General features: G+C 39.6%; 2 protein-coding genes across 3 annotated transcripts; one reads left to right on the top strand and one right to left on the bottom strand.

Moving 5' to 3' along the window:
- Positions 1–975: 975 nt before the first annotated feature.
- Positions 976–11,795, bottom strand: LOC129365519 (plastin-1-like). Its single transcript, XM_055038758.1, has 16 exons — positions 11,653–11,795; positions 11,201–11,292; positions 9,004–9,164; positions 8,807–8,936; positions 7,375–7,507; positions 6,406–6,487; positions 5,092–5,257; positions 4,459–4,601; positions 4,278–4,373; positions 4,010–4,202; positions 3,787–3,865; positions 2,555–2,669; positions 2,335–2,468; positions 2,112–2,235; positions 1,619–1,752; positions 976–1,533 (listed from the first exon to the last, which is right to left on the bottom strand). The coding sequence occupies exons 2-16, from the start codon at positions 11,268–11,270 to the stop codon at positions 1,395–1,397; spliced, it is 1,899 nt and encodes a 632-aa protein (XP_054894733.1). The 5' UTR covers positions 11,271–11,292; positions 11,653–11,795; the 3' UTR covers positions 976–1,394.
- Positions 11,796–15,978: 4,183 nt separating this feature from the next.
- Positions 15,979–26,815, top strand: LOC129365535 (glycogenin-1-like). 2 transcript variants are annotated; one of them, XM_055038788.1, is made up of 7 exons: positions 15,979–16,139; positions 19,476–19,614; positions 19,694–19,868; positions 20,022–20,184; positions 21,325–21,451; positions 22,836–23,073; positions 25,142–26,815. In XM_055038788.1, exons 1-7 carry the CDS (start codon positions 15,998–16,000, stop codon positions 25,307–25,309), a joined length of 1,152 nt encoding a protein of 383 aa, XP_054894763.1. In that variant the 5' UTR covers positions 15,979–15,997; the 3' UTR covers positions 25,310–26,815. The 2 variants fall into 2 exon arrangements, with proteins under 2 accessions (XP_054894763.1, XP_054894764.1); XM_055038789.1 differs by having other exon boundaries at positions 19,479–19,614.
- The last annotated feature ends 574 nt before the right edge of the window (positions 26,816–27,389 follow it).

The following is a 27,389-nucleotide window of genomic DNA, read 5'->3' on the forward strand; positions in this document are numbered from 1 at the left end:
ACTAAACACTGGGTTTAAGTTAAAGAAACTTGGGTTCATCAATAAAAAATAATAATGATAATAAAATGGGTTTATTTTTATGACATAACTAAATAATATGGCATGAAATGTTGTTTTTATATCTTTTGTATGAAAATTTGGCATAATATTTCTTTACTATTCCATGTTAAAAGGCGGTGGGGGGATTGTAGACATCCCTCATGGAGGATAGGTATTGTTTGGAATCATTTTTTTTTTTTTCACTCAATGGAAGTGACTTATTTTGTGTCCAAGGAAATTGTCCAGCTTGATCCAGATCTTCACCAAATTTATAACGTTTTAGAGGAAAAACTTGACAAGAAAAAATGCTGGAAAATGCAGTTTATATTGCTTATTGTAGTCAGCTTAAGCCTATGGACTGGCAAATCACCCCGTTTTCCAGTTTGCACCAGATCATGGTTAAGTTGGTTCCTTGTCGTCTGCTTCCTTTAGTTCTTTGGGGTTCTTGAAATATTCTCCAGTGTATTTCTACTTTGTAGACAATAACAACATTTCTTTTGAGCATTGCAAAGGCTAACTCAAGAAGTGCCTCTATTGGTTCTGGTACCACATGTTGAGAACCATAGCTCCAGTTTGTTATTATCATTACTGATTACTGTGCTTATAATCCACTTAATGTTTAGCTTTAAATTGTACATATTCCTAATTTTAACAACCTGAAGGGAGGTTAAATCATCCAGTGAGTGCAATGAATGTTTTCTTTTCGCAATGCACTTATTTGTACTAAAACTAAAGTGAAATGGATTTGGAGCAATCATTTTTCTTAATGCAATATGTTTTAAACCAGAAAATTTATGGAGATAGTGTATATGCTTTATGGATTTTTACCAGTAGCCTTACTAACATTATAATTTTTTAAAAAACAATCAGATGTATCATGTTTGATCTATTCAAACCATTGGAATTTTTTTTTTACAAAGACAGAAAACACACAAATTTTCAACTTTTATATTTAATAGATGTCATCTTCAGTAATTCAACAGCAATATTCAACACATGACATTCACAGGCTTTACAAGAAGGCATTTCCATGTTATTTTGTGTATCCCTCTGGTTCATCTTAAATTGCAGAGGTAGTGAATATTTCACGATAGGTTTGATAAGTGTTGAGCAAATATGTGCTAAAAAGTTATAAATCATACATAAACAAATGCAACAGCTTTACAAACAAGAGAATAATCAAAATATTGTTTAGGGCTATTAGACAGCAAAATAAAGAATAACCAATAGATTTGTTCAGGCTGGTGATTGCAGCAAAGGAAAAACTCCAAGAAAAAAAAATGACAATAATAAAAATGCAGAAAAAAAATGCAATTGGTTGTTTGTTTGGATGTTGTTAAACCCTAGTTTTCTATTTAGTGTTTGCTTCTTCGCATGTCGTGCCCCATGAGACAGGCGAACACGGTCATCACCATTTTAGGGTTTACCTCCACCAAGTCATCAGGCAGGGCGTAGACCCGGGCGCCAATCTTACGGGCCAATGAGATTGCATACCTGAGAGACAAACAGGAGAGAAGTTAGTCGGGAAATGAAAGGACCGGGAAATGAAAATGAAGGGACGGGAAGTATTGCTCTTTACTTGGCGTTGTTTATTTTCTCATCGTTCTTCAGGACTCCCTTTGCTCCTCTCTTTACCATGTCCCACTTGACCATGGAAGGGGCGATGGCGTCAATCAGGTCAATCACTGGCAAACTGGTGCTGATCAGCTTGTCCTGTGCAGAAAGTAAAACAGGATGGAATTCCAGTGCAACTTGAAATTACGATGGTCACTGAAAGTGGACACCACCCACTATAAAGGCCAGCTTTGTTTAAAGTAAATCAAACAAGAGTATGAAAAATACTCTGACATTGATTTAGTGCAGCACAGTTAAAAAACAAATCTGTTGGAAGCACAAAAATATGAAAAAAAGAGAACAACATAGTTAATTAAATGTGCAAAACTTAAAAAAAAACAACTTTCTCATGGCATATTTTCATTACTGGTCAGCTTTCAGTCTTCTTTGGAAGCCTGTTAACATTTCTACACTTTTGAAAGTTGCTGTTCTTGAAGACGTAATCTTGTCCTACTCACCTTAAAGCTGCTGATCTGTGTGTCCTTTCGCTTCTCCTTCAGGGTGGAGTTGACCCAGTTCAGGATAAACTGATCCGCAACTTTCTCTCCGTTGCCCAGATCAGAAAGAACCATAACAGAGTACCTGAGGAAGAACAAACAGGAAAGATAACGGAGATGTTAAGAGAGCAGCTACATGGACACACATCAGCTAAAAAAACCCAGCACTTTCTGGAGCATCTACCTTCTCATCAGCTGCCAGACCAAAGCCAGGGTGTGTGTGCGACTCCCCTCGTTTAGGTTTTCTCCTCCGACTCCAACCAGAGAGAACTTAGCTTCATCCTTGCTCAACTTTACAGCGTAGTTGCAGTTCTCCAGCTGGAACACATCATGAAAAACTGAAACCCACACAAATTTACTTGTGCTCATAGTTAAAGTATTTCTGCTGTGTTTGCATGTGGCACCTTCTTCATGTTTCCCCCGAGTTGAGGATAAGGAGGATTGTTGACTTTCTTCCAGTTCACTACCACTTTGACTTTTTCTAGAAGTTGCAGGATCACCAAGCCATCACAAAGATCCCTGCAGAAAATGAGAATAAATATAATGGATATTAACACAGAAAGCCTTTGGAATATGACTCACAGCTTAAAGTTAATACAGACTACACTTTATAGTGTACATTTTCTTTCGCGTTGAATGTAGATGCTTGTGGAAAATTATGTAAAAAAAAAACCACTCCAACTTAATGATAAGCAAAATATATCTAAAAAATCTACCTAAATACCCTAAATTATTTTCAAGGAAAAATTCAATGCAATTATTCCATGAAAAAATAATTAAAAACTACTAAAGCTCGCAGTTCTTGTTATATGTACATATGTAAAATATTGGTACTTCATTATTTTTAGCCAATGTTACTCAGAGTCATTGTGGAAAGCTGCAGAATCACACATCTGCAGCCTGCAGCATTGGAGCAGCATGTCGTTCTGAAGACCTTCCAACAAGGCTTCTCTTAATCTTAGCTGAAGATGATGCATGATGATGAATATTTACCTTTCAATATTAGGGTGACTAAAACAACGCTAATTTTACGTACAAACCCGAATCTGACCGAAAACATGCCAAAAACAAAACTGCTCTACATTTAATCTGACCGAGTCAGACTAAGTCTCCAAACTATCTGCACAAAGACTTGTAACTTTAATTGACTCAAAAAAACGGGTAACACCTTATTTGAAGGGGTGTGCATAACGCTGACATGACAGTCATTAAAACATGACATAACACCTGTTTTGAAGATGAAGGAGTTTTCATGAATGTTTACGACTGTTGTCATAAAGTGTCATTCGTTAAATAATGACATTTTTAATGCAACTTTGCATTGAAAGTGTCATTATTTCATGACAACAGTAACAGACATTTATGAAAACTCTCTCATGTTCCTGACAGGTGTTATGTCATGTTTATGACAGTGTCGTGTCAGTCTTATGCACACATCTTCAAATAAAGGGTTACCAAAAAGGAAAAACATGAGCCAGTTGAATATACTTCACAATTATGATGCACATCAAACCCCATACAGGTTGTGCTCTTTTTTTGGTCTCTATGTTTCTATCGCTTCCCTGTTAAGCTGCACATTCACATGTTAGCTATCTCCTCCTCAGATAAGAATAATTACATGTACAACTGAACCTACCGATAAAGATGGTTTACACGTGGAGAAACCCCCAGAGAGTTCATCCAGTTGCGAAACGTTTTCTCCTCCCTGGTTTCCGCTGGGAAGATTCAAAATATAGGTTGTCATTCTCCGCAATGGCCACATGCCTCACTTTCCATACGCAAAACATTTTCAAATGTGTCTATGGCATCACTGACTTTCTAGTTTCTAGTTTTAATGTTGCATTGCAAGAATCGCTTACCCTCTATGTGCTCCCCATCCAGGTTAAACTTCGCCTTGTGCAGACCCGGATGCACGTTAAACAAGTTGGCCACAAAGGCCATGTTGAGTTTGCTGTTTCCAGACGTGACGTCGCGAGGAGAGACAAACTGTCGGCAGTCCAACTTGGCCGCCTCCTGCAGCATCAGCTCGGCCCTTCGCTCCAAATCCCACTCCTTCGTGTTCACAAACACAACATGGATGCTCACTGTTAGGACTCAAACTGATTTCCCTGAAGCAAACCAACTCACACTGAGGCCGGCCATGTTGATTTTGATCCCCATGTGAAATTCGTCTTCGTCTTGAGGGGAAATCTGGTCCAGCAGGTGGAAGTAAGCCCTAGAGTCCTTCAAAGTCAAAGAACAAAACATTCCTTACACGATGCTCTGTGTGTATTTATAGAAACACAGCTGTAAGAGTTCCACTAAGCACCTTGATATCAGCACTGAAGTTGCTGATTGTTTCTGTTCCTGCGTTGATTAGGTGATAGTTGACCCATCGGAGAAGCAGCTCCTCAGGAGACAGAGATACGAGGTGTTCCAGCTCTTCTCCTTCCATCAGGAGGGCAATCAAGCCTGGAGACAGACAGGAAGGACATTTTTGAAGAAGAAATGGGAAGACGTGTCCAACATTCCCTGATGAGAAACTCATCTGTTGATTAAAATAACTTTAAACCCCTGAATGAGTTGCTCCTTCGGGCAACGGAGGGGAAAAGTTGTCCAACAAAAGAGAAAAGTTCCTCTTTGAGTAATAAAACAATAAAATTACTCAAAGCCTTTGGAAAAGTGAAAATAAAAATGTTGCATCATGACTTTGGTTATCGCTGGAAAATAATTGTCTAGCGAGCGTTTAATTGTTTTTCTACTGCATCGGTTGGCTCAGCAGTGACCTTTGACCCAACTTCTTGTAAATGTTCTAAAATAATTTCACTTTTAAAATGAGCACAGACACATTGACAATAAGTGCCCTGCAATTTCAAATATTACTTAACGAGTGAGCAAGTGAGTGAGTGAGCGAGTGAGCGAGTGAGTGAGTGAGTGAGCGAGCGAGGGAGTGATCACTGACCTTCGTTCCTGGTGATTTCTATATCAGCGAAGAGGCCGACCTTGATGATCTGCCATAGCAGTCCCAGGACCAGGTGGGGTTTCCCAGCCATCAGGTCATGGGCGTGGATGCTCACCACTGTGCAGCCGATGGCTGAGGCCGAGTTCAGGGCCAAGACAATGTTTTCCTGTGAAAGCATGTGAACATGTTTGTTTAAAAGAAGCAAATGAGAAGCTGCTTTTCAAATGAATATGTAAAGATATATGCAAGAATTTTATTGAAAGCTGTAAAGTTTAGAAACGCTCTTGGCCTGTTACTTGATAAAGTTTCACATTTGGATTTGAGAAATATTTACTTTTTCCAGCTTTGATCAAATTTTGTTCAGCTGGATTTTCACGCTATGATAATGTAGCAAAGATGATGTTTCAAAGTATAAAAAGAAGGCGGTGAGGCGAAGTAAAAAAATAACAGAAAAATATTAAAACAGATCTTTAGCACGATAGATCGAACTATAGTTCAAACGTTGTATCTCAAGCTGCAAATGTAGGTCATTTAATAGAACAGTAAATATTTTCCAAGTGCTCAAATCAAAGGCAGATCCTCTTCTTCTTCTAAGCTTATATCTACACGGGGCCAAAATGACCCATGATTATCTGTAGGATTGTCCAGTTTGGGTACACATCCGTAAGCTCCCAGAAAATGGACCAAAGACATAGTCCACATGTGCCTATATGTTTAACTTTGAGCATAAATGGGCCATCATGAAACATGACCCCACTAAGAGCGCTATTGGGGTCAATAATGGGGTCATTAAGGTCACACTTTCCTCAAACTGCTTCAACATTTTGGTCAGTTTTTAGTCAGATTGGAGTTGAACAGGCGAGCTCTTCCAACTAACTTAAACTCATCAGAAACAGAAGCGTTAACATATTTGATTAAAGAAGTATCACTGGTAGTTTACAGAAATAAAATTTTTAAAACACACTGTCTGGAAAATCGGAGCTAAACAAAGATTGATGCAGATGCTTTCGGCATGTTTTAAACGTTTAGACAGTTTGTAAGAGTTTCAGCTTCGCACAAGCATTTGGCTACCAGCAAAAAGGACATCAATCATTTATTTACCAAGTTCGCACATCAAAATATCAGTCCCTATTAGATATAATGTACTTAGTAAAAGTATAAGCAGCAGTTATCAGTTTGCACATTTGCAGATAATGAATCTTATCTGCACACATATCATAGTTTATGTGTGGGGCCTTATCACTTCAGCGCTCATAGTGATTAGTTGACATGGGATGTTGGTGTAGTTTACAAATTCCGCAAAAATCTACTCACTCTCCTTGTGAAGGTGGTGAGTTTCTTCGTGTTGATGACTCTCTCATCGATCGTGTCAGGCTGGGACAGGTTGATGAGCTTACTGAAAGAGGACAAAGAGGCGCGTGAGTCACTGAGCACGCTGCAGCAGCCGTGCAATTATCCATTTTTAAAGAGCCTCTGCCGGTGCAAAAGTCCATCATGTAGTAAGACAATCATGCTGAATTGAAATGAACGAGGAGGCGCTGTAAAGCAATATAATGTGTTATCACTGCGATCCTCCTCCAACCTTTGCAGCAACATAAAACGCTGTCGCCATGTTCCGAGTGTTTGTTGCAAACCGGCAATGATTCTATCTCAGGTCGACTAAAATTGTGTAATCACAAAGTGCACATGCATAAAACCACAACACGCCGCCAAGACATCATAATAGACAATAACTACTGGATTATTAAGTAACTTCTGGATTATTAAAAAGTGCTCTCAATTAATTTATTAAACCTTAGCATATTTTCTTAGTGGGTCTTTATTTCACTTCCTTCTATGGTACTCTTGTGTACTTGGGAAAATTCAGCTAAAATCTTCCTTTTTTTTAAAAACACCACTTTATTTAAGCAAGTTCAGTTCTACTTCAACACAAATACTTCAGATTATAGGTTGTAACAACATTATAGCTACAACCTATAATGTTGTCAAGGTTGTAGCTATAATCTGCTGTCTGATTAGGCACTTTAATGGATTTTACCAAAATGATAAAAACAAATTTTCACTCAGACCATCCTCATGAGAATTTTCAAACTCAATTCACAAAAATTTTAATTTAATTTTTGGTTCTATTTAAGAAAGTTTTTTTTTTTTTTTTGCAAGTTCATCTGTGTCCGACAACTAAAATGTGACCATTTTTGGACAAGTGCACATCTTCGTGGGATATTGAAGAAAAATTCACAAATTCTCTGGTTGCTGTGTGTGGACGTTATGCGTGTGCCGTACCACAACACGATGCCGTCACGGAGGGAGGCGAAAAGGCTCTCGTCGTTTGGGTTTATGGGCAGCAGGTGGTTGCAGTCGGGATCTTTGCCCAACGATTTGTTGATCCATTTGGCGAAAGCTACTTTCTCCTCCTCTAAAACAAGCATGAACAATGGGAGAATTTGCTCAGGTAGAAAATTGTAATTGTCACAGTCGACACAAGAGAAACTTTGGCTTGACAGAGTCACAGTTAAAAGTAGGTGTGCTTTTTGTAAATTTGAGGGGGGGAGGTTTGTTTTGCATCTTAGTGATTTAAAAAGTCCTGAAGTTAGACCTCAACTTGAACACATCACAAATGGCCAAAGTAGAAAAGACGGTAAAAACAAAAACTTAATCAAAAACACTAAATTTATAAAGCATCCCACTATGACATGCAGTGGCTGCATGTTTTCCATCGCAATCATGCTGTTTTGGTTAAGCATTTATGCATTTCAGCAACAGTAAATCTACTTTCAATGGCCTTACATGTCTGACATCTGCAGTTAAATGACTTTCTGGGGTTTTGAAATGTAGTAGTCAAACACTTTGCTGAATGAAAATCTAGGACTTGAACCACCTTTTGTTCTAACAAAGCTGCAGATTTTTTCGTATTTTTTTTCCAGCTTTGCACAACTGCAGACAAAACCCATAGCTTTTTGTAAAAAAGCTCCAGCATAATCAAACTGAGTTGTGAGACGTTATGAACATAAAGTTCTTACTTTTCTTTTCACTGGGCCGTTCTGCTTCAATCTAAGATATTTCATATTTTAAATTCGTCTTGCTGGAATTTGAATCTCTGATTTAGCCTTAATATCTTACAGCTTATGAAATATTTCTCCTTGCATTGACCTTATCTAGCGCCATCCACCTTCCCATCAACTCTGTCCAAAATTCTCTTTCCTTGTTGAAGAAAAGAAAAGCCTCCCCACAGCATGATGCCGCCACCACCAAGTTACACTGATTATGTTTTCAGGGTGACTTGCCGTCTTAGTTTTCCATCACCATCACCAGCTTTTGCATAGGCCAGAAAAATGAAATTTGTCCTCATCAGACATTAGTCTACATGTTCTCCAGGACCCCAATGCACAAGGCCTTCATAGGCCAATTGTTTATATATTACGATTAAATTACACATAAATAAATTCTATTTACTGATTAGTAAATAGAATATCAGAATATAAATGATCGCAGCAGGATGGACTTGGATCATCAGCATAAAAGTATAAAACACCAAATCATTTGGTAAAACTTGTCCAAACCATGGATTGTTTGACCTCCATTTATTAATGCACACGCTTTCTCTCTCTCTATCTCACACACACACACTTGCAACAACGTCTCAATTAATTGACTACCCTGCTATCAAGATTATGAAAGGTTCAGGCAGCATGCATGAGCGTGACGTTTGCCTCACCCGAATAGGAGTGCTGCGTTCCCTCACAGGAAACTCCCGACGTGCCTCCAAAGGAGTTGATCCCGTCTTTCCTGGTTAGGACCTTCCTGAACGTCTCGCAGAACTCCTTACTCTTCAGCTCTTGGTAAATCTGCAGACAGACTGCGTCAGCCCGCATGGGGAAGAGCGAGTCGGCTCTTTGTCAGTTCGAGACTTACAGAGACGAATTCGTTGAAGCTGATTTTTTCGTCTTTGTTCGTGTCTCCGGCGATGAAGGTCTCGACGATTTCTCGCACTTTGTAGCCGGGCAGGTGGAGGCTGGCTTCTCTGAACAGCTCCTGGAGCTCGAAGTCGCTCACATAGCCACTGTGGTCAATATCTGGACAAAGAAACAGAAGAAAAAAACAAAACAAAAAACTTATATGGACAAACATCAGATGATTTATAATTTCCCACTGACTCCACAGTAATTTCCAAATAGAAATGACACAATTATAAAAAAGGTTTGATGATTTTCACTAAGCTGATTATGTGTTGATCAGGAAGGAAAAAAGTATGCTATACTTACTTAATATGAGCCAATTAAGATCTAATCAAATCTAATTAAATTCCAAGCATTTCTTGTATTTTGTGCAGCACAGCACATGTCAGAGTGCTAACACAATGCAAGACGCACATAAAACCACAAAATCATTTGTGACGATTCAGCAAAGAGTGGATTAATGGCTTCTGGGTTCAATGCCCAGCTACTAATCGCCAGAACAACTTGTCACATATAAAGAGCCACGATGATCTACAGTCTTACATCAGCGTGTCCATACAATTTCTCACTGTCCACAATTTCTTCTAACACGACTGAAAGATATCCTCCAACCAAGATCTGGTTTCATTTAATCACAGATGATGAACTGCATTAAATTCAGAAATATTTTTAAAACAAATCATATGCAACAATGGATAAAAAAAAGTCCAGAAGGACAGACTCAAAGCAATAAACACTTGTCTAAAAAAATAAAAAATAAACTCATTTATTGAAATTATTAAATCACATAGTCTGCTCATGTTTTATTTTGTCAACAGAAGAAAGGAAAACAAAATCAGTGAAAATCTCATGCAGTTCGGCAGATTTTATTTTACTCCGAATGTCCTCTGGTTATTAATGATACTTGATCTTTTCATTTGTTAAATCCTTCCCGATTTTGACAATGTTTTCACTAAAAGATCGTCAAAATCAATGGTCAAAATGAAAAACATTGTGTGCATATTTAGCTGCACACAAATCACTACCAGATTTAAAAAGCATCAGCTTCGTGTGGTAATTCCTCATTAAGAGTCCATTTTTGTCAAATTCCTTCAGTCCAGCACTCCAAGATCCCCAAACCATAAACTGAACTTCTTCATGCCTCCATGCTTTTACAACATCCCAACAATATGCTTAAGGTTTTACTGCATCGACTTCCTGCGCATTTATAATGCGATTCAAACAGCTTCAGTATCTACCTGCCCAACCCCCTTCTGCTTCTTTCCCACATCCGACTGTCATGCACACAAACTTTTATTATTAAATAAAAAGAAAAACTGCATATCTTCTGTTCTTTTTCTTAAAGTCTCCAGTTCAGATTAAGTCATTTTGTTTCAGGTTTTGAGGTGATCAAATGCAGTCCAAGTTTCTTAAAAACAGTGAAACAAACAGAATCAGAACTTCAAATCCCACACTAACTTCAGCATCATCAACTGTGAATATTTCTCTATAAAGATTACACAGTGAACAGCAGCCACACTCACTCCCCTCAGAGTGGACCTGCAAATAAAGAATAAAAAAACTTGCCCAGAATTTTTCTGAATGTGTCCCTCTTGCCCCTCAGGCCTTGCCACCCTGGGCAGTGAGCCAGGGTGGCATTAGACTTAACTCTGTCTTCTATTTCATGACTGGTGGATTTGTTTTATTCAATAGTGTCGTCAAAACTGTCTTAACGCAAATTATTCTAGTCTCCAAAACATTTTCCTCTTCAAACTTTTTAATGGACAAAGTGAAAAAATGACCTTTAACTAAAGGTTTCCCTTTTCAGACTTTCTTAAAGAAACTAATCTGCTAAGTCCAACTGATTTATCTTTACAGTGCGATATCCACTATCATTATAGCCCATTTTTTATGTTAACATTTTAAAATGAAAGACTATGATCTTAAGGTGATAAAACCTTAAAAATGTCACTATAAGAAATGGAAACATTATTCACAAACACGCAACAATTCAGACAGTAAAGTCTTTTATAAGACTTGTGCTGTTATGTGCTTTATAGCAGGCAGTAAAAGTCTAACTACGGTCTGTAATCCCAGCAATAAACCTGCAAGTTGAGATTGTGCATGCAAGTGTGATGAACAAAAAAAAAAAAGAAAAAAAGAATGAAACTGACCAATTTTATCAAAGGCCTCTTTAAGGTCTTCCAGATCCTCTTTGGTAATCTGTGTGAAGCGGTTTTCCATGGTGGCTGCTGTTTTCTTCAACCTAAAACACACACACACACACACACACACACACACACACACACACACACACACACACACACACACACACACACACACACACACACACACACACACACACACACACACACAGAAATTTCCAAATTTGTATTATTTCCTTTTTATATAGGAAATAAATCCTGGCAAAGGCAGCACGCAAAATTACAGAAAGTTTTCAATTGGACAAATAATCATAAAGCATTCACTAACTTTTTAGACATGCCTCAGAGGTTTTGCACCTTTTCTGAAGCGTCAGCACTGACCACTAACTAAAGGTCACCCTTTTCTGACTTTCTTAAAGAAACTAAAGTGAAGATGAAGAAGAAGAGGAAGTGACTTGTACCTCGTTTTAAGGCCTTGCTGCAGGAGTCGTGTCTTTCTGAGCTCTGCAGTTTCACGCTGGCACAGAAAAGACGGTGGATAGAGGAGAAGCTGGACAGCTGATTACCACTCCAGGTGGAGTCACTGGAAGAAGGCTCACAGTGGACCTTTGGTCCGCCTGGACCTGGGACGGGCGTAGCTGGACAGTTAACATTTAACCATGTCATCGTGCTGTTATTCCATAAAAGGACATTCATCTGTGAGTCAGGCAACGGGGGAGCAAAAAGTGTTCAAATATGTTTTATCAATCATTTGGGATCAACAGCCAGGCTTAAGTAATCTGAAGTAATCTGACATATCACAATACGAAAACAAATCTTTAATTTCCGAAGACAATTGAAAGTGGATGTAAATAAGTAAGAATCATAATTTGTTTTCCTAAAAAAAAACAAAAAAAAAAAAAAAAAAAAATCAAATCTACTTTAGTTAATTCAAAAATAGCATAATTATTGCCAGCTGCTTACATAAAAGTAGTTTTTCTTTTCTTTTGGATTTTGAAAGTGATTTTTGTTCCACTTCACAATTAGGTGATGGTGCTACTTTGTGTTGGTCTGTCCCATGAAATTACTATCAAACATACTAAGGGTTATGTTTATCACATATTGGTTAGAGTGTTTGGTTACGGTTTTCTTTCGTTAATGCAAACAAAATTTTTAATAGATTTTTTAAACGTGTTTGCATATATTCACCTTAAGCGACAGGAAGCTGGTATTTTCACCTTTTCATAAAGGTCAAATAAAGTAAGCTTCAGCTATATATGAATGTGACATGTTCCAGATGAAAAATAAATAAAATGACGGATTTCATATATGTTAACTCGAATCACACTGGATTTATAGCTACTTTGGAACATTTTGCTAACCCAATGATAATCTTGCATTTGCTCCTCTAATCTGTGTTCAGATCACAGCAGGTTTAGCCATAAACATTGAGCACACTTCCTGCTGCAGATGTACACAGTGAGACACAAATTATGTAACACTGTTATGTCAAAACAGTGAAATGTACACACTTAAACATTCAATTGAGGTCTTTTTATGTCAAAAAATAATCAAGAGCCCTTTTTTCACAAAAATAAATTTTGCAAAACTTCGCACAACTTTGCTGAATCATGATTTGGTCACGTATTTGCTAAATCTTAGGAGACTTAGCCCCATTTCTGTAACTTGAACCTGACAGTTTTGGTCAGAACGCCTGTGGGTTTTCTGTAGATGTGGTCGCATTATTATCATACATCACATTCAGAGCATAAAGGCTGAAGCAAGAATAAGGAGCTTACATCCAATCTCAGGCAGGGTGAAAGGGCAGAGAGTCCACAGTAGACCAGTCCAGAGAAGAAAACAGCTTGCAGTTTTGGTGCCTTTGTTTCTTTCACCTCTGTTCTTGCCCCTCCTTTTAAAGACTTTTTTTTTTAAAGATGTTGATTAACTCTTTCCCCTCAGTACCAGCGTTTCCTCCTGTTCTCTGTTTTTATGTTTTTAAACCAAACAGCTGAAAACAACACACAGAACCACAATCAACTGCACTCTGAACAAAATCTTCCATCTTATCTTAGAGCAGCAGATTAAATACGTTGGTTTAAAATTACATCTACATTTTAACCCTTCACACTGAGCAAACGCTGCCTCTTCCTCAGCTCTTCTTCTTCCTCCGACACCTGATCGGCCTTGTTTCACTCCACGACTCCGAAGAGATCTCCGGTTACCGTCCCATCCCCATCGGTGATCTCGGGTAAGATCCCCCTCAGTCTGTTAAAGTGCAAAGTGAACTTCTGGTGCGTTGTCCTGAACCCAGATCAGTTCTTAGCTGCTAAGACTTCCCATAAGCCTCCTGCATTATTCACCGACCCTGAAACCACATGTGCAGGAAAATGCAAAATGCTATGGAGAAACTGACAGTAAATGTAGATTTCCGTACCCTTTCCTGCTTTAGAGTTGTTAGATTTGTCACATTCATAGCACATGCTGCTGTAGTTCAACAATAAACAAATGTGGGTTTTTATTGGGAAAATGTTGAATTTATTCAAAATTAGTGATATTAATGTCAATAATACACCCAGTTTATGGGTTAAAAAGCATAGATTATCACCAAATTTACCCAGGATAAGAGTCTTTGAGGATGTTTTGACCTCATATTCCTTTCAAAACAGCATTTTAAGCAAAATTTTCGGATGAGTGCTGAAAATAACTTTCCTTAAATCCAACCCGGATGCATCCAGCAATATTTTAGCCTTTTCTTGATATTTTTGAAGGGAAGTTAGCTTTTTTTTTTTTTTTTGCCACACCTTCTTCACACCAGATCATCGTCCAAATACCTTTACTTAACTTTGTGTGCACAAACGCCCGCTGCCTCCCCAAATAAACACAATTTCTTACATCAAGAGTGTCAAACTCCAATTCTCAAAGACTAGTATCATCCAAATACCAGTTCCCAAAGATTGGTTTAACATCTCTGTGTTAAATTAATTCTTTGCAGGACACAGTGTTGCAACACTCCAGGTTCACTGAGGTGAGGTCATTCTATTTGTACGGCACATTTTTAGCAACAAGGCAATTCATAGTGATTTACATGAATTAAGAGGAAATACAAAAAAATAAAAAATAAAAATCAGACAAAAGGAAAAAAGAACAAAAATAATCTAATCATATTGATCTAAAGCATGCAAACTAGATACTGCTGTTCCAGGTGGCTAGATAAGTATAAGTACTCAGGACTTTCATGCATTTCAAATAACAGATTGTAGACTGAATAGTTATTCATAAAGTATTTCATCACGACTCATGTGAAAACAAAAATATTCAAACATCCCCTTTCAGTTAATTAAACATGAATGAAAAAGACTAAACAGGTTGCGTTTGAGCGACCGAGGCCTCGTCCAGCTGCAATGTGGACACGCAAACACTTAGAGGCGCTGCTGAGACACGAACCAATGATCCGCTTATTGCTGAAGAAGTGGAAACTTTCTTTGTGTGTGTGAAAGAAATTATCCAAGGCACTTAAAGCAAAAATCAAACCTGGAATAAGTCCTGAAATGCAGGACTGTTATATGTAGAACAGATTGTGATATTTGAAATCAATTGAAAACAATGACTTGCATCTTAAAAGCACTACCTTTGCTTCAAAAGAGGGGCAATAAGAGATTGGACGCTCCTCCGTCATTGAGGTTTAGTGTTTGTTTCATTTTGTGTCGTAAGTGTCTCAGCTTCTGTCCATATCACTACCTGCCACCTATTTACAATGAGCCTGCAGCCATTCACTCACCTAATCACTTCTCTCCTCAGTAATCCTGGTTCTCATCCCCTCCGATCCCTCTGTTTTGTCTGCCAGTTTAGACTATTATATATATATATATATATATATATATATATATATATATATATATATATATATATATATATATATATATATATATATATATATATATATATATATATATATATATATGTGTGTGTGTGTGTGTGTGTGTGTGTGTGTGTGTTTTTATGCAAAAATGCTAATTTAAATTGTATGTCTATGAGCTCAACAAATCAGGACAGAATTGGAAAAAAATTGATTTTCATTACTAAAACAGTAGTAAAGGTCAAATAAAGTCATTACACAAAGAGATGTTTTTAAGATGTTTATTTCAGCAAGAAAACAATTATCCTGGTTGCGTGTGTGTGTGAGTGTGTGTGTGTATGTACGCGTGTGTGTGTGAGTGTGTGTGTGTATGTACGCGTGTGTGCGTGTGTGTGAGTGTGTGTGTGTATGTACGCGTGTGTGCGTGTGTGTGAGTGTGTGTGGTTTCAGCTTTTGAAGCATCAACTCTCCTTCTGTCAACTCGCTTATTACATTTTATAGGCTTTGCTTCACAATCGTCTTGATGTCAATGTCGCTTTGTTACCTTCCCCCCCCTCTCAAAGTTTTTTCTTCCACTCAACTTTCCACAAATACGCCTGAGTACAATGGATGTAAACATTAAGCAACCTTATTGATGGTTTTGTAAGCAATCACATGGTCATCTAACACGTATGCATTATCAATCGCTTTTTTGGGGGGGAGCCTCATGTAATATATCAACTGTCTGACACTGAATATTTGGTAATCAATAGCTGAAAGTGATAATCTACTTCAAAATGAATCAAAACTGCGTCTTACCGAGTCACAGAGTTACTCAAATTAATATATATTTATATTTTTTTCCACCTGTGATATTATAGGGATATAATCGCGAGGTGTTGTTCGTTTCACGCCGACATACGAATATGACTTGCGGTCTTACGCTGAAGGAAACAAACGCAGGGGGCGTGGCAGATGTCAGCGGTCACATGGGCCGGAAAATGTGGGGCTTAATTCCTGTGTTTGACTGCTCTCAGCTGCTGCTCCTCTGCCCTTCGCACTGCAAACCCGCCGTCCGCCGCATCCCGACCACCGACCCCCCGGCCGACTCTCCTCGGCGCGCCATGTCGGGTAAGAGACGAGGGACGCGCGGCTCGGGATGCTCCCTCGGCATCCGGACCTCAGCCTCTCTCGGGGCCGGACCGGAGCTGCGCGAACTGCTTTCCTTCTCTTTTTTTTTTAACCCCTGAAATATCGCGTATTTACGAACCGTCATGGAAAACAACACCTGCCGCTGCTCGCCCGGCTCCGCGTCTGTGGAGAAGCGTTTCCGTCTCGACTGATAATGCCGTCATTTAAAAAATATATATCTATTATTGTTTTTTTGATGTTTGAAATCGATGAGTTGCTGCAACGATTTGGACCAAAGTCAAGTTAGAGTCACTCGGCGGCAGCACATCCGGTTTGGAAAGTTTGGCATTATGAACAGCTTGTTGAAATGCTCTTATCACCTGATTATTACACTCATTTAGAAACACACACACACACACACACACACACACACACACACACACACACACACACACACACACACACACACACGCGCGCGCGCGCACACAAGCTGTAAAATGATCAATTTTTTTTCTAAGGAGCATAAAATATTATTTTACATTTGCACTGAGTTACAGATCCAGTTCAAGGTGTGCAGGCCTTGTTCACAGAGAAACGTCTGGTCATAAAACACTGTCTGTTTTATGACCAGATGCAAAATAAAATTGTGGGCCCAAAGCATAGCACAACTGAGAATCTGCATGCATCTCCACAAACTTAAAGTAGAAAGTATTTCTACTTCAAAACACGAAACTATTCCTGCAAAGTTTGCTGTTATGTCCGATGTTTCGGGATTGGAGGGTTAGGTTAGAAGTGTTTGGTTGCACACGGCTCGTTCCTTCATATAGTCTTCAGTTTTTTATTTATTTATTTATTTTGGGAAACAATTGAAATGAAAAATAATGTAAAATGTAGAACTCAAATCCTTGAGACTCTGGACTATCGACTGTGAACCCCCACTAAAATCAACAACTAGTTTTTACTTTTCCAGTGTTTCCTCCGTAACTGAGAAATGCTTTTTCAGCACAAGTTGCTTTGCACTGCCTATCAGATGGCTCCAACAAAAAAAAACATTTTTGGGGGGGTGTTTGGATGAAAATAAATCAAACGATAAAACACACACAGTCATTGTTTGAAACACAATGAAATAACCGGCAATTATCAGCCTATTTCTCTGTAAAAGATCAAATCTTCTCCTTAAAACAATTCCTTTGCTGCTTTGATTTACACAAGGCAACAGTTTTATGGCATAGTTTGAAATTCTCCTAAAGTATTGCCTCATAATGTGGCTTGTTTTTTGCATTGCAGGATTATTTAAGGGGATATAAATTAAGGCTGTATTTGAAAGAATGGTAGACCGACGCCCGGAGTTGGACACCCCTGGTTTGAAATGCATCAATTTATTACAATAATAATAATAAAATGCATATTTGCAGTAGTCATGTTATCTTAGCAGGAGTATTATTGATATGGTTCTTTAATTTTTGTTGTTGTGAAAGTATTTTTTATAATGTTTTATTTTGCTCAAATACCAAAAAAACTCTACCAGCCCACAATTTATTATTTTTTTTTTGAAATGCTTCATATCAAAGTTCTTCAAAGCTACACAAGTCACCTTATATAAATGAACCTTTGAACGTGGAAGAACATTTTGCTTATCCGTATCACCAAAAGCTGATTGTTTCACTTTGTAAACATGAGTCAGCTTAACTCAGTCTGAAAGACCCCGTGGCTCCATATTTACTGTCAATCAGACGCATGCAACAACAGCTGCTGCAAGCTGGCGCCTGTGTACCTGGAGGCCACTTCTTGTCGACGATGGAAACGATTGCAGTTTGATGTTTCGCTGTACGTATTGAGAGAATAAGGGCTTTGCCAGGTTCATAAACGTCCCACACCGCCATCGAATCAAGCGTCTGGACGTGCCGAAACAATCCCTTTCTCTCGGTCCTCGCCACTAATTTGACTGCAACATGCAACATTGGGGAGTTGGCTTCAAATCTCACCATGCGTGGTTTGTGTAATCCTTTAATCGTGAACCACAAATTGGAGACAAGATGTCTTCTCTCAAGTTATAACGTCTCTGGTGGCGAGAAAACCAAGAATGTGGGTCGTTCGGTCCGATGGTCCTGATTCCAAAATGCAACCTGGTTTATGTCTCAGCTCCACATCAACACCTCGAGGGGGTATTTGCATGCTTTTATTTCTAAAGAGAGCACCGGCAACTTCCTGTCTAATGGCATTTTTCAATAAACTTGATGTAATTGCTTCATGGTGTGGACGTGCAGCACAGTGTGGCTTCACTGTTTGTTTTTCCAACATCCTGTGGAGCATAATGTGTTTACTACTAGCATGTCAACATGCTGCACAGCACTGAAGCTATTAAAATGAAATATATTCTATGTGTGGAAAAATATTTTTTGGACAAAGCATCCATTATTTGGTCAAACTGAATTATAAACCCAGTTCAATTTCAGGGTGTATTGAGCTTTTTAGCCAGTTAGTAGGTCAGGAGGTTTACTGCAGGCACAGATAACACTGTGGGAGCTCAGCACATGCTTCCTGCTTGTTGTCTTTCCTTTTTTTCCCCCTCCTTTCTGAGGCGGCTCCCGCTCTTACACTCTGGCCTTTTGATAGTCGATTTATAGTTCCTTGGATTGGACCTTAGCAATCGTGCAGCCACACAGATCGGGTTTCTCAAAAGTCCAAAGCATTTATCTTGACGATCCCTGCCTGCTGGCTTCAGGACAGCTTTTGAACTCCAGTAGCTACACAGAATAGCCCTCTGCCCCCCGTGGTGTTTATGGAACAAAATGTGAACTCATTAAGTACTGAATAAAAACATAACATCAAGGTTAAGGAGCTGATTTATGTCTTTCAAGTGAGGATAAAAGTCAAAAATGTATATTGGATTATTCTCTCTGGGAATAATCTGATTTACTTGCAAGTCTGTTGATGCAAAGTACAATAAGTAGTTTTGAAAAAAAACAAAACAACAACTATCGTTTAAATTTGATTTATTTTTGTTCATAATTATGCATGTTTAATGGTCAATCCATTACTTTACCATTCAGTTCCACTAAAATAGCTGATTTAAGTGAACTGAACACAATGGGTTAGGACTGCAGTTCTGAACTCGCTGCTCTGATGATTCAAAATGACAGTGTTGTTGCAAACGTTGTTAGGTACACCTGTTGAGTTACTTGTTAACACAACTGGCAAATCGCCCAATAGTGTGACGGGAACACGACGCGTTTGGGCATCCAGATGGAGAGACTTTGAAAAATTTGGGTTCCGGGCAAGTTGGCAGAACTTGAACTAATCTCTCTCTTTTGTTTTATTTTTCTTTTTTCAAAGCAGACCAAGCTTTTGTGACGTTGGCCACAAACGACAACTACGCCAAGGGAGCAATGGTTCTTGGCCAGTCGTTACGGAACCACAGCACGACCCGGAAACTGGTGGCACTCATCGGACCTCATGTTGCAGAGCCTTGCAGGTGACGGACAGCGATATGTTCTGCTTTTTCTCCGTCTCCGCTACACATATTGGCATGGTTCCCTCTGCCTGTGCTTCAGGGATGCGCTGCACTCCGTTTTTGACGAGGTGATCATGGTGGACGTCCTGGATTCGTGCGACGCAGCTAATCTGGCTCTGATGAAGCGGCCGGACTTGGGCGTAACGATCACCAAACTGCACTGCTGGACCCTCGTGCAGTACAGCAAATGTGTGTTCATGGATGCCGACACGCTGGTAAGAAAAACAATACGTTTAAAGCTTAAAGTGATTCATTCAGATGCATTTAATTCTTAGATTTCCACTGTTTTTGATACGTCATTTTAAACACATTTGAGGATCTTTTTTTTTTGTTGTAAATTATGTTCTGTTGTTTTTGTTGTTTTGCAGGTGCTGTCCAACATAGATGAGCTTTTTGAGAGGGAAGAGTTGTCTGCAGCTCCAGATCCTGGTTGGCCCGACTGTTTCAACTCCGGCGTTTTTGTCTTCAGGCCGTCCAAAGAGACGCATGAAGAGCTGCTTAAGTTCTGCGCTGAAAAAGGCAGCTTTGACGGTGAGCGCTTGGAAGAAAGCAGAAACCAAGCTGTTATGTCACAGTAGCATAACTTATTCTCCTTTTAATGTAGATATTTTGAGCTTAAAAACAAACCCAACGCGTCTTGGTAGTACTGCTCAAAATGCAGTGGATGGAAACAGATAAAAGTTTCAATTTAATCAGTCTGTGTTTTACTCAGAACGTCAGTAAATTAATGAAGATCTCATGTTGTGTTTTTTTGTTTGTCTCATGTTGTGTTTTTTTGTTTGTTTTTTTTCCTCTCATAAAACAGTTTAGATATATATTGTTTCAACATCCAAATTATGTACCAAATTGAAAGTTTAACACCCGTGTTTCAGTGCATTTATTTAAACCAAAGTGATTATTTGGCCCAGGTTCAGACCACAGACTCCTATCAGATATTCAAACTCTGTTTTTATTTCGGATCTGTCTGCCATTCCTTAACCTAAAATGGACTCTGGCAAAACATCCAGAATCGGAAATCCTTACTGGATCAAAACTGCCCAAAAGTAAAATGGTGCCAGTGGAGTGCAGGGTAAGGCGACGGGCTTCCTTGTGCTTGCTGTTGAATCTAGAGAAAATCACCCGATATGGACACTCAAATACTCTTGTTCGCTGAGGAAAATTTTTTGTGGATGATGGGTGTTTAACTCTTAACTTAAAGAAGGAGAAATCTTTGTTCTAAAGAGCGTTCACCTGCCATTGCAATTTTGCAGTGACATAAGAAACAAACATTGCCTCACTGGGTGTGCAGAAGGTTTATAGGACTGCTACGATACTTTTTCAAATCGTCTGCAGATACGTTCTAGATATGAAAATATAATGCAATATTCTTTGCAAGCTGAAGAAATGAGCTCACGGTACAAACGAATAGTTTAACTGCAAACATTAGCGTTTAACGTCTGAGACATTTCCCGCTTGACATGTTCGCTGAATGTTGCCTCTGACAGCATGGCGGATGTGTTGACAGCACGTCTTTTCTGCTTCTATTTATACATAACGGCCAGTATATGGGAATGTACAGAATGCGTATTTGTGCTGCTAATAATTCATGTACAACATGCTCTGTGCTCCCACTCTTATGCACGACCGTGGGAGTATAAATTGGACCTCTTCTTGGGTTTGGTGTGTCTGCAGGTGGAGATCAGGGCGTCCTCAACAGCTACTTTAACAGCTGGGCGACGGCAGACATTTCCAAACACCTCCCGTTTATCTACAACCTCAGCAGCATCGCCATCTACTCCTACCTGCCGGCTTTCAAACAGTCAGTACTCACTTTGACACGTTTCAGTGACATGCGCTGAGACATGGTGTCTCACTTACCCCCTCGACCTGCAGGAACCGTGAAGAATTCACGGAGAATCGACCGACAGGACAACTGTTGGTTGCAAATGTAGGCTTTATGAAAGCGCGACGGGCAGGAAAACCATTGTTTTCACTTTGTTCTATTGCTTCCACCTTACAATGAATTTCTGCTTTGGTTTCTCAACTGCACTTGTTAAAAAAAAACAGAAATAAAGACACCTGCGTACTGCAAAATTAAGATGTGTCGTTAACGCGCCCGGATTGCGTAACGCGGTCATTAGCAGAAGAACACTATAAAACTTGAATGTGTTGGACTTGAGGCAATAAACATTCAATAAAATGCCTTAAAGTTTGTGGTTGTAATGTGAAGAAACCAAGTGATAGGGGCAAAGAAATATATGTTTTGAAGTAGAGTAAAAGTATTTACCTCAACAACATGAGAAGGAAAAATAATCAAGAGCAGCTTGGCTTCAGTTTTTACTTTTATATAATTAGCTCTTTTTGGAGATCTTACTGTGAAACTGCGCTTCTTGTTTGGAGATTTTAAGCCTGGCCAAGGTCAGTTCAGTTCAGCTCTCTATGCATAAATGTGTGTCGGTGGTTTGGGTTTTAATTACATGTGGTTATGTGGATCTCCAAACAAAGGACGCCCCTTTTCTGCAGCTTGGCCATGAGAATCCTTTATTGTGTGTGTTGAAGTGAATACCATCTTATATGGTACCAAATGTGGACCTTTTGAGCCAAATCCACTCTTCTGCATCATGAATAATATTTCTGCCCCAGCAGCTTTAACGGCTGACCTTTGCTCCATCTAAACACCAAATAAATACTTTAAGAGATTAGAGGCAGGCGGTAAAATTATCAGTAAAACTGTTTGCTTTACAGCAACTACATTTTACACAGAGCTATGTAAACTGGACATAAAGGGATTCACGTCTTTTCCACTTGACCTTGCAACAGTTTGGTTGTTTTGTTTCGGCTCTGATCAGAAATGATCAACTGCTGCTAAACCTTGCAAGTTATCTCCAGGTTGAGGGAAATTGGATGCATGCAGAGCGAAGAATATGGCAACCTCCACTAAAAAATAACTGCGACCATGACAACTCAAACGTGACTGAACTGTGCTGGAGTTTGCTGATAACTGGATGTTCATAAATGGTAAAAGTACCACGGCATTCTTAACCTGCTCACCTTAGGGGATCTGCAGAAGATGAAATATGACAAAAGAAACAAATGCATTTTTGTGCCCATTTGAAATTTGGGTTGCAACTTGGCAAACTGCATCACAGCGTAATGTTTGCCAACGACTGACACGTCGTCTTTTCCTTTGTGATCACAAACAGGTACGGCCACAACGCGAAGGTGGTGCACTTTCTGGGCAAAGTGAAGCCGTGGAACTACTCCTACGACGCCCAGAGAGGCGAGGTCAGAGGTCACTCCGTCTCCCCCGACCCGTGCCAGATGCACCCAAACTACCTGCTCCAGTGGTGGCAGCTGTACGCCGCCTCCGTCCTGCCGTTGCTGCAGAAGGCGTACGGCGACGCCCCGTTCAGCAGCGGCTTCGTGAACCAGAGCAGTCCTGTACGTGCCGGCGTGAATGAGAAACAGAACGGTGTCGGGCAGGGCCGCGGTGTGTGTGTGTGTGTGTGTGTGTGTGTGTGTGTGTGTGTGTGTGTGTGTGTGTGTGTGTGTGTGTGTGTGTATGCTTGGATGACGCAGTGAGAAAGATGCCTATAAATGTGTCATGTATCAAATTTGTTGTAGCATGTTACAAAATTGTCTCATGTCGAAACCCTCAAAAATTGGCTGTCGTTTTTTTTCTCATGCTTCCTTTAAGGCTGCATTTTTATTAAAGTGCAGCAGTAAATATTGCAGTTGAATTAAGAAAAAAAAAAGGCATGAGCAGAATAATTAAGCCCACATTCCTCAGCATTGTCTGTTGCCTAAAGTCAAGTTTGTGGCTGCTGATGTTGCTCTGTAGCGGAGGATGGAAGTTTCCAGGCGGTGTGTGGCAACGGCCCTGTAGTGAAATAGTTGCCAGTCACTTGAAGGGGGACTGCCAAAACCCAGAGCTTTTTCTGTTCGTCTGGAGCCGGGCCCGATTGTGTCAGACTGACAAGTTTATACAGGCGACCAGAAGAACAAAGTGACTCTGCACTTTCTCAGGGAAGAATTCATTTTTTTAAATCTTCTTTTATAGTACTTAAAGCAAGTATTTTCAAGAAGAAGCTCATCTTCCTGATTTTTAACACTTAACACGCCTCCTTTAGAAAACAAGATTTTTGTTGACATTTTTAAAAATGTTTATTTATTAATTTATAAAGTTTGCCACTTGAGTATCATGCATGTATTTAAGTCCTCATTCTGCAAGAACTTCCCCACCGAAGAGGGGTGGTGTTTGTTTGTGAATATGAGCCAACCATTGAAAGGGAAAAATACTGTAACTTTGTTGTTGACCAGTCGAGCTGCAAACTGGCTGAATCAGACCACCAGCTGACTTCTTGACGCACCAACAAGACAGATTTTTATTTACACATGGTGACCCATTTTGTCCTCTGGTTCTTGATGGGAATCATGTCAGTTTGTTTACAATTCAAAAGGCTAAGATTTTAATATAGATGGATTATTGACCCCACATGGTGCACAGCAACCCCTCACTTCTGTAGCTAAAGCTAGATCTGTCTTCTTGACCTGCCATTCCTCAGCTAGAGGAATGGCAGGTATAACAGGTCAGTCATATTTGCACCTATGTGACTCAGTCGCTGCTCTTGCAACCAGTTGCCACACACCAGAAAATACACACTACCGATGACACAACATGACGCCTAGTTTTGGGGACAAACTTCACATTTTGCCAAGCTGTTGATGAATACAGTCACAGATCCTGTGCAGTGAAAGTGGCGATGAACTTTGCAGATCTCTTGACCTTTTTCAAAGTTGTAAGGAAGCGCTGGTGCCACTTCATTTTGGTGATCCTGATGTTGGGGGGTTTTTTCCACAGCAAATGGTGGGCGTGGAGACACTATATTTGTAATTCTATTACAAATATCAGTGTAATTGATATGGTATCATATGATACAAATATCATATAATATTTGTATGATATTTCAAATATCATACTGATGCATCTGAACATATATTTTAGTTCCCGTCCCTAATAGGACCAAGCAGGTTATTTGAAGAAACTGTGATGAGCGTTCACTAATTTACTGGAGATCAATGACTTTGGTGTTATGAAAAATTTGGAAAACTGTAATTAGATGAGCTGTTAGAGGTTTTATGAACTGATCACAGTATATCAGATCAAAGTCATTTTCTTTCTCACAAACTTTTTTTTAATTCAATCTTTTTTACATGATGTTTTATTAGAATAAGCTTCATAAGGAACATGTTCATTGTATTTAACTTGGAAAGATGGGACAATTTGAGTGAAAAGTCTTGAGTGCTTTACTTGCTTGGATAATTTATTTTCTATATTTTGACATTTAGGCTCAAATATCTTCATGCTCTCATAATCTGAGGAGCAGCCAGAAGCAGGAGGGGGGAAGCTGTGCTGAGGGAAAGCAAAGCAGCAGAGAAAAACACTCCTTTTAAAGCATTGGTCAGGTTTCTCTTTAAACAACTCGCTCTCGCTGTGTCTGCATTTCAGGGCGAACTTCACGAAGACGCGAGAGAGCAGCCCAGGTTTCCCCCACCTCCCTCCCAGAGGCTTTCGTCAGAGGAGAGGAAGCAGCGCTGGGAAGCGGGCCAGATCGACTACTTGGGCGACGATTCCTTCACAAACATCGAACAAAAACTCAACTCCTTCCTCAAGTAGCGCGCGCCTGACGGAGTGTGACGGACACCGGTCCGAGCTCTGGGATGAAGAGGGGGATGGGAGGGATGCAGCGCCGCTCAGCCAAACATGGGGGGTGGTGGCTTTCATTCTTCTGTCTTGGCAGGGTTTGTTTGGCAGATCTTCCATGCACTCCAATATAAAACTTACTTGTTTCCCCCCGTACCCTTTAAACAGTTTGACATGATTTGGGGAGAATAATCTTACTAAAATTTAGATATTTAGAGAGTGATGCAGTTGCCAGCATCCAGCGTAGAATGAAGACTAGAAACGATTAATTGTATGTTAAATCTAAGCACTGTGAATGTTAGAATAATTTAAATGTGCATCACGGGTAAAACAAGAGGCTAAATACACCCCTCAAATATTGTGAAATTGACTGCATTTATTTTTTTCCCCAATTCTCTTTTGCCAATTGTTGGGTTGTGCTGAGGTTCAGGAAAACGGCCTTTCGGGCTCGACCCAAAGGCACCAAAGAGCAGGTAAACAAACATCTCGGAAAGGAACATCTGCTGCACCTGAAGTGTGTAAAATCTTCATGCAAATCTATTCATTGCCAAAAAATGTTTGTCCCGTTCGGCGGTTAGCGTAGGTTTCTAATTTCAATACCTCTGTTGGATTATTTTGTTTTGCTCCTTTTGTTGGTCTAATTTGTTGGGTTCTCCGCTTTGTGCAGCCGTTTTCTTGGATGCACCGTTCCTCCTCCACCACCTTTTATGAGAATTATTCACAAATCTCTGCCACAAGAGTGCACAATTGAGCATTTTGCTCAATAAAAATACATTCACCTCCACAGCTCCTTACTATACTTGCAATAAGTCTCTAGACTACAAAGCACATATGCAACAGGCTCGTTCCCTTCTTCCCGTAGCCATGACTTTAACACAACAGTGTTCACCTCAGGAGTGCGTAGAGCAGCAGCGTCTCTGTCTGTGCCTCTGACGCTCGCCGGCTCCCTGTAACTTCAGCTGTGCATCATCTGGTGTAGTGTTGGTTTGTATTTGCATGGCACAGAGCTGATGAGCGAGTCTGTGATTTTAAAAAGTGCTTCCACCCAGGTGATGTAAAGGTTTATATGTATGTTTCTGTGCGCTCCTCTCGTGCTCCGCATGTCCGGTGTTCGTGGCCGTTCCCGGCGTTTCATCACTTCCTATCTGTAGTGTAACCAGCTGCCTTATTGCCTGCCCACCATTTACAAAACCTCTCTGACTGTAACTGCTGCTAGTGACACATTTCTGTGAATCCCTCCTCCCGTTTCCCCTTTGCTGCCCACAGCCACTTTACTTCTACCTGCCTGCTGGTCAAAGTGTAACCTGATGATTCACTCCTCCGTCCATTGCACACACTCCCAAAGGGAAACGTGTTAGAGGCGATAGATAGTAAGTCCACTCAGAGGTGTGTGGAAGTGGATAATTGTTGCTGTGACATCTTTTGATGCAGCTGTTAACTGTTCACCTTTAAAAATAAATAAACCTGTGGAAAAAAATATGCTGCCATTCTTGTTTTTATTGAGATTTCCCTCTTAGGGGTCTTTGTGCTCAAGAAATTTAAGAGCTTGCTTTACATATGGTCTTAATATTCACATAACCTTTGTTAATAAGATGGCTATTAATTGTAAATTGGGTGTCATATTTTGATATTGATATCGGAAATTGGTCCGATATCATCCAAAGACAGGAGAATCTTTTCGGCCAGCATGTAAAATCTGAAACCCGCCGTTTCTATCCAGCAGTGCTTGTGACCCGAACCCATATCCACTGATTTATAATGAATGGTCAGTTGTTGTTGACTATTATCTGCTTGTTCAAGACTTTTCTAACATTCCACATAACTTGTAACATTATCACTGTCATAAAATAATGACCCAATTAAATGTTTTTATTTTTGCTAAAAAAGTTGTTTTTGCAAAAAAAAAAAAAAAAGACCCTAGGTTTTTAATTTAGGAAGGAGAAAAAATAATTTATGCTGATATTTTATTGGCTGATACTCAAACCTGCAATATCTGTATTGTATCAGAAGTAAAAGTTAGATCATGAATCCTTCTAGTTCTAAAAATGGCTAA

This window comes from Poeciliopsis prolifica, unplaced genomic scaffold (genome assembly GCF_027474105.1).
Source record: "Poeciliopsis prolifica strain line A6 unplaced genomic scaffold, Auburn_PproV2 SCAFFOLD013, whole genome shotgun sequence".
Lineage (NCBI taxonomy): Eukaryota > Metazoa > Chordata > Actinopteri > Cyprinodontiformes > Poeciliidae > Poeciliopsis > Poeciliopsis prolifica.

Coding starts and splice junctions, on each gene's coding strand:
- LOC129365535 (XM_055038788.1), top strand. CDS start 15,998: ATGGGCCGGAAAATGTGGGGCTTAATTCCTGTGTTTGACTGCTCTCAG. Junction 19,615..19,693: donor CATGTTGCAGAGCCTTGCAG/GTGACGGACAGC, acceptor CCTGTGCTTCAG/GGATGCGCTGCACTCCGTTT. Junction 19,869..20,021: donor TCATGGATGCCGACACGCTG/GTAAGAAAAACA, acceptor GTTGTTTTGCAG/GTGCTGTCCAACATAGATGA.
- LOC129365519 (XM_055038758.1), bottom strand. CDS start 11,270: ATGGAAAACCGCTTCACACAGATTACCAAAGAGGATCTGGAAGACCTT. Junction 7,508..8,806: donor AACGCAGCACTCCTATTCGG/GTGAGGCAAACG, acceptor TGCTTGTTTTAG/AGGAGGAGAAAGTAGCTTTC. Junction 4,602..5,091: donor AGAAATCACCAGGAACGAAG/GTCAGTGATCAC, acceptor GTCTGTCTCCAG/GCTTGATTGCCCTCCTGATG.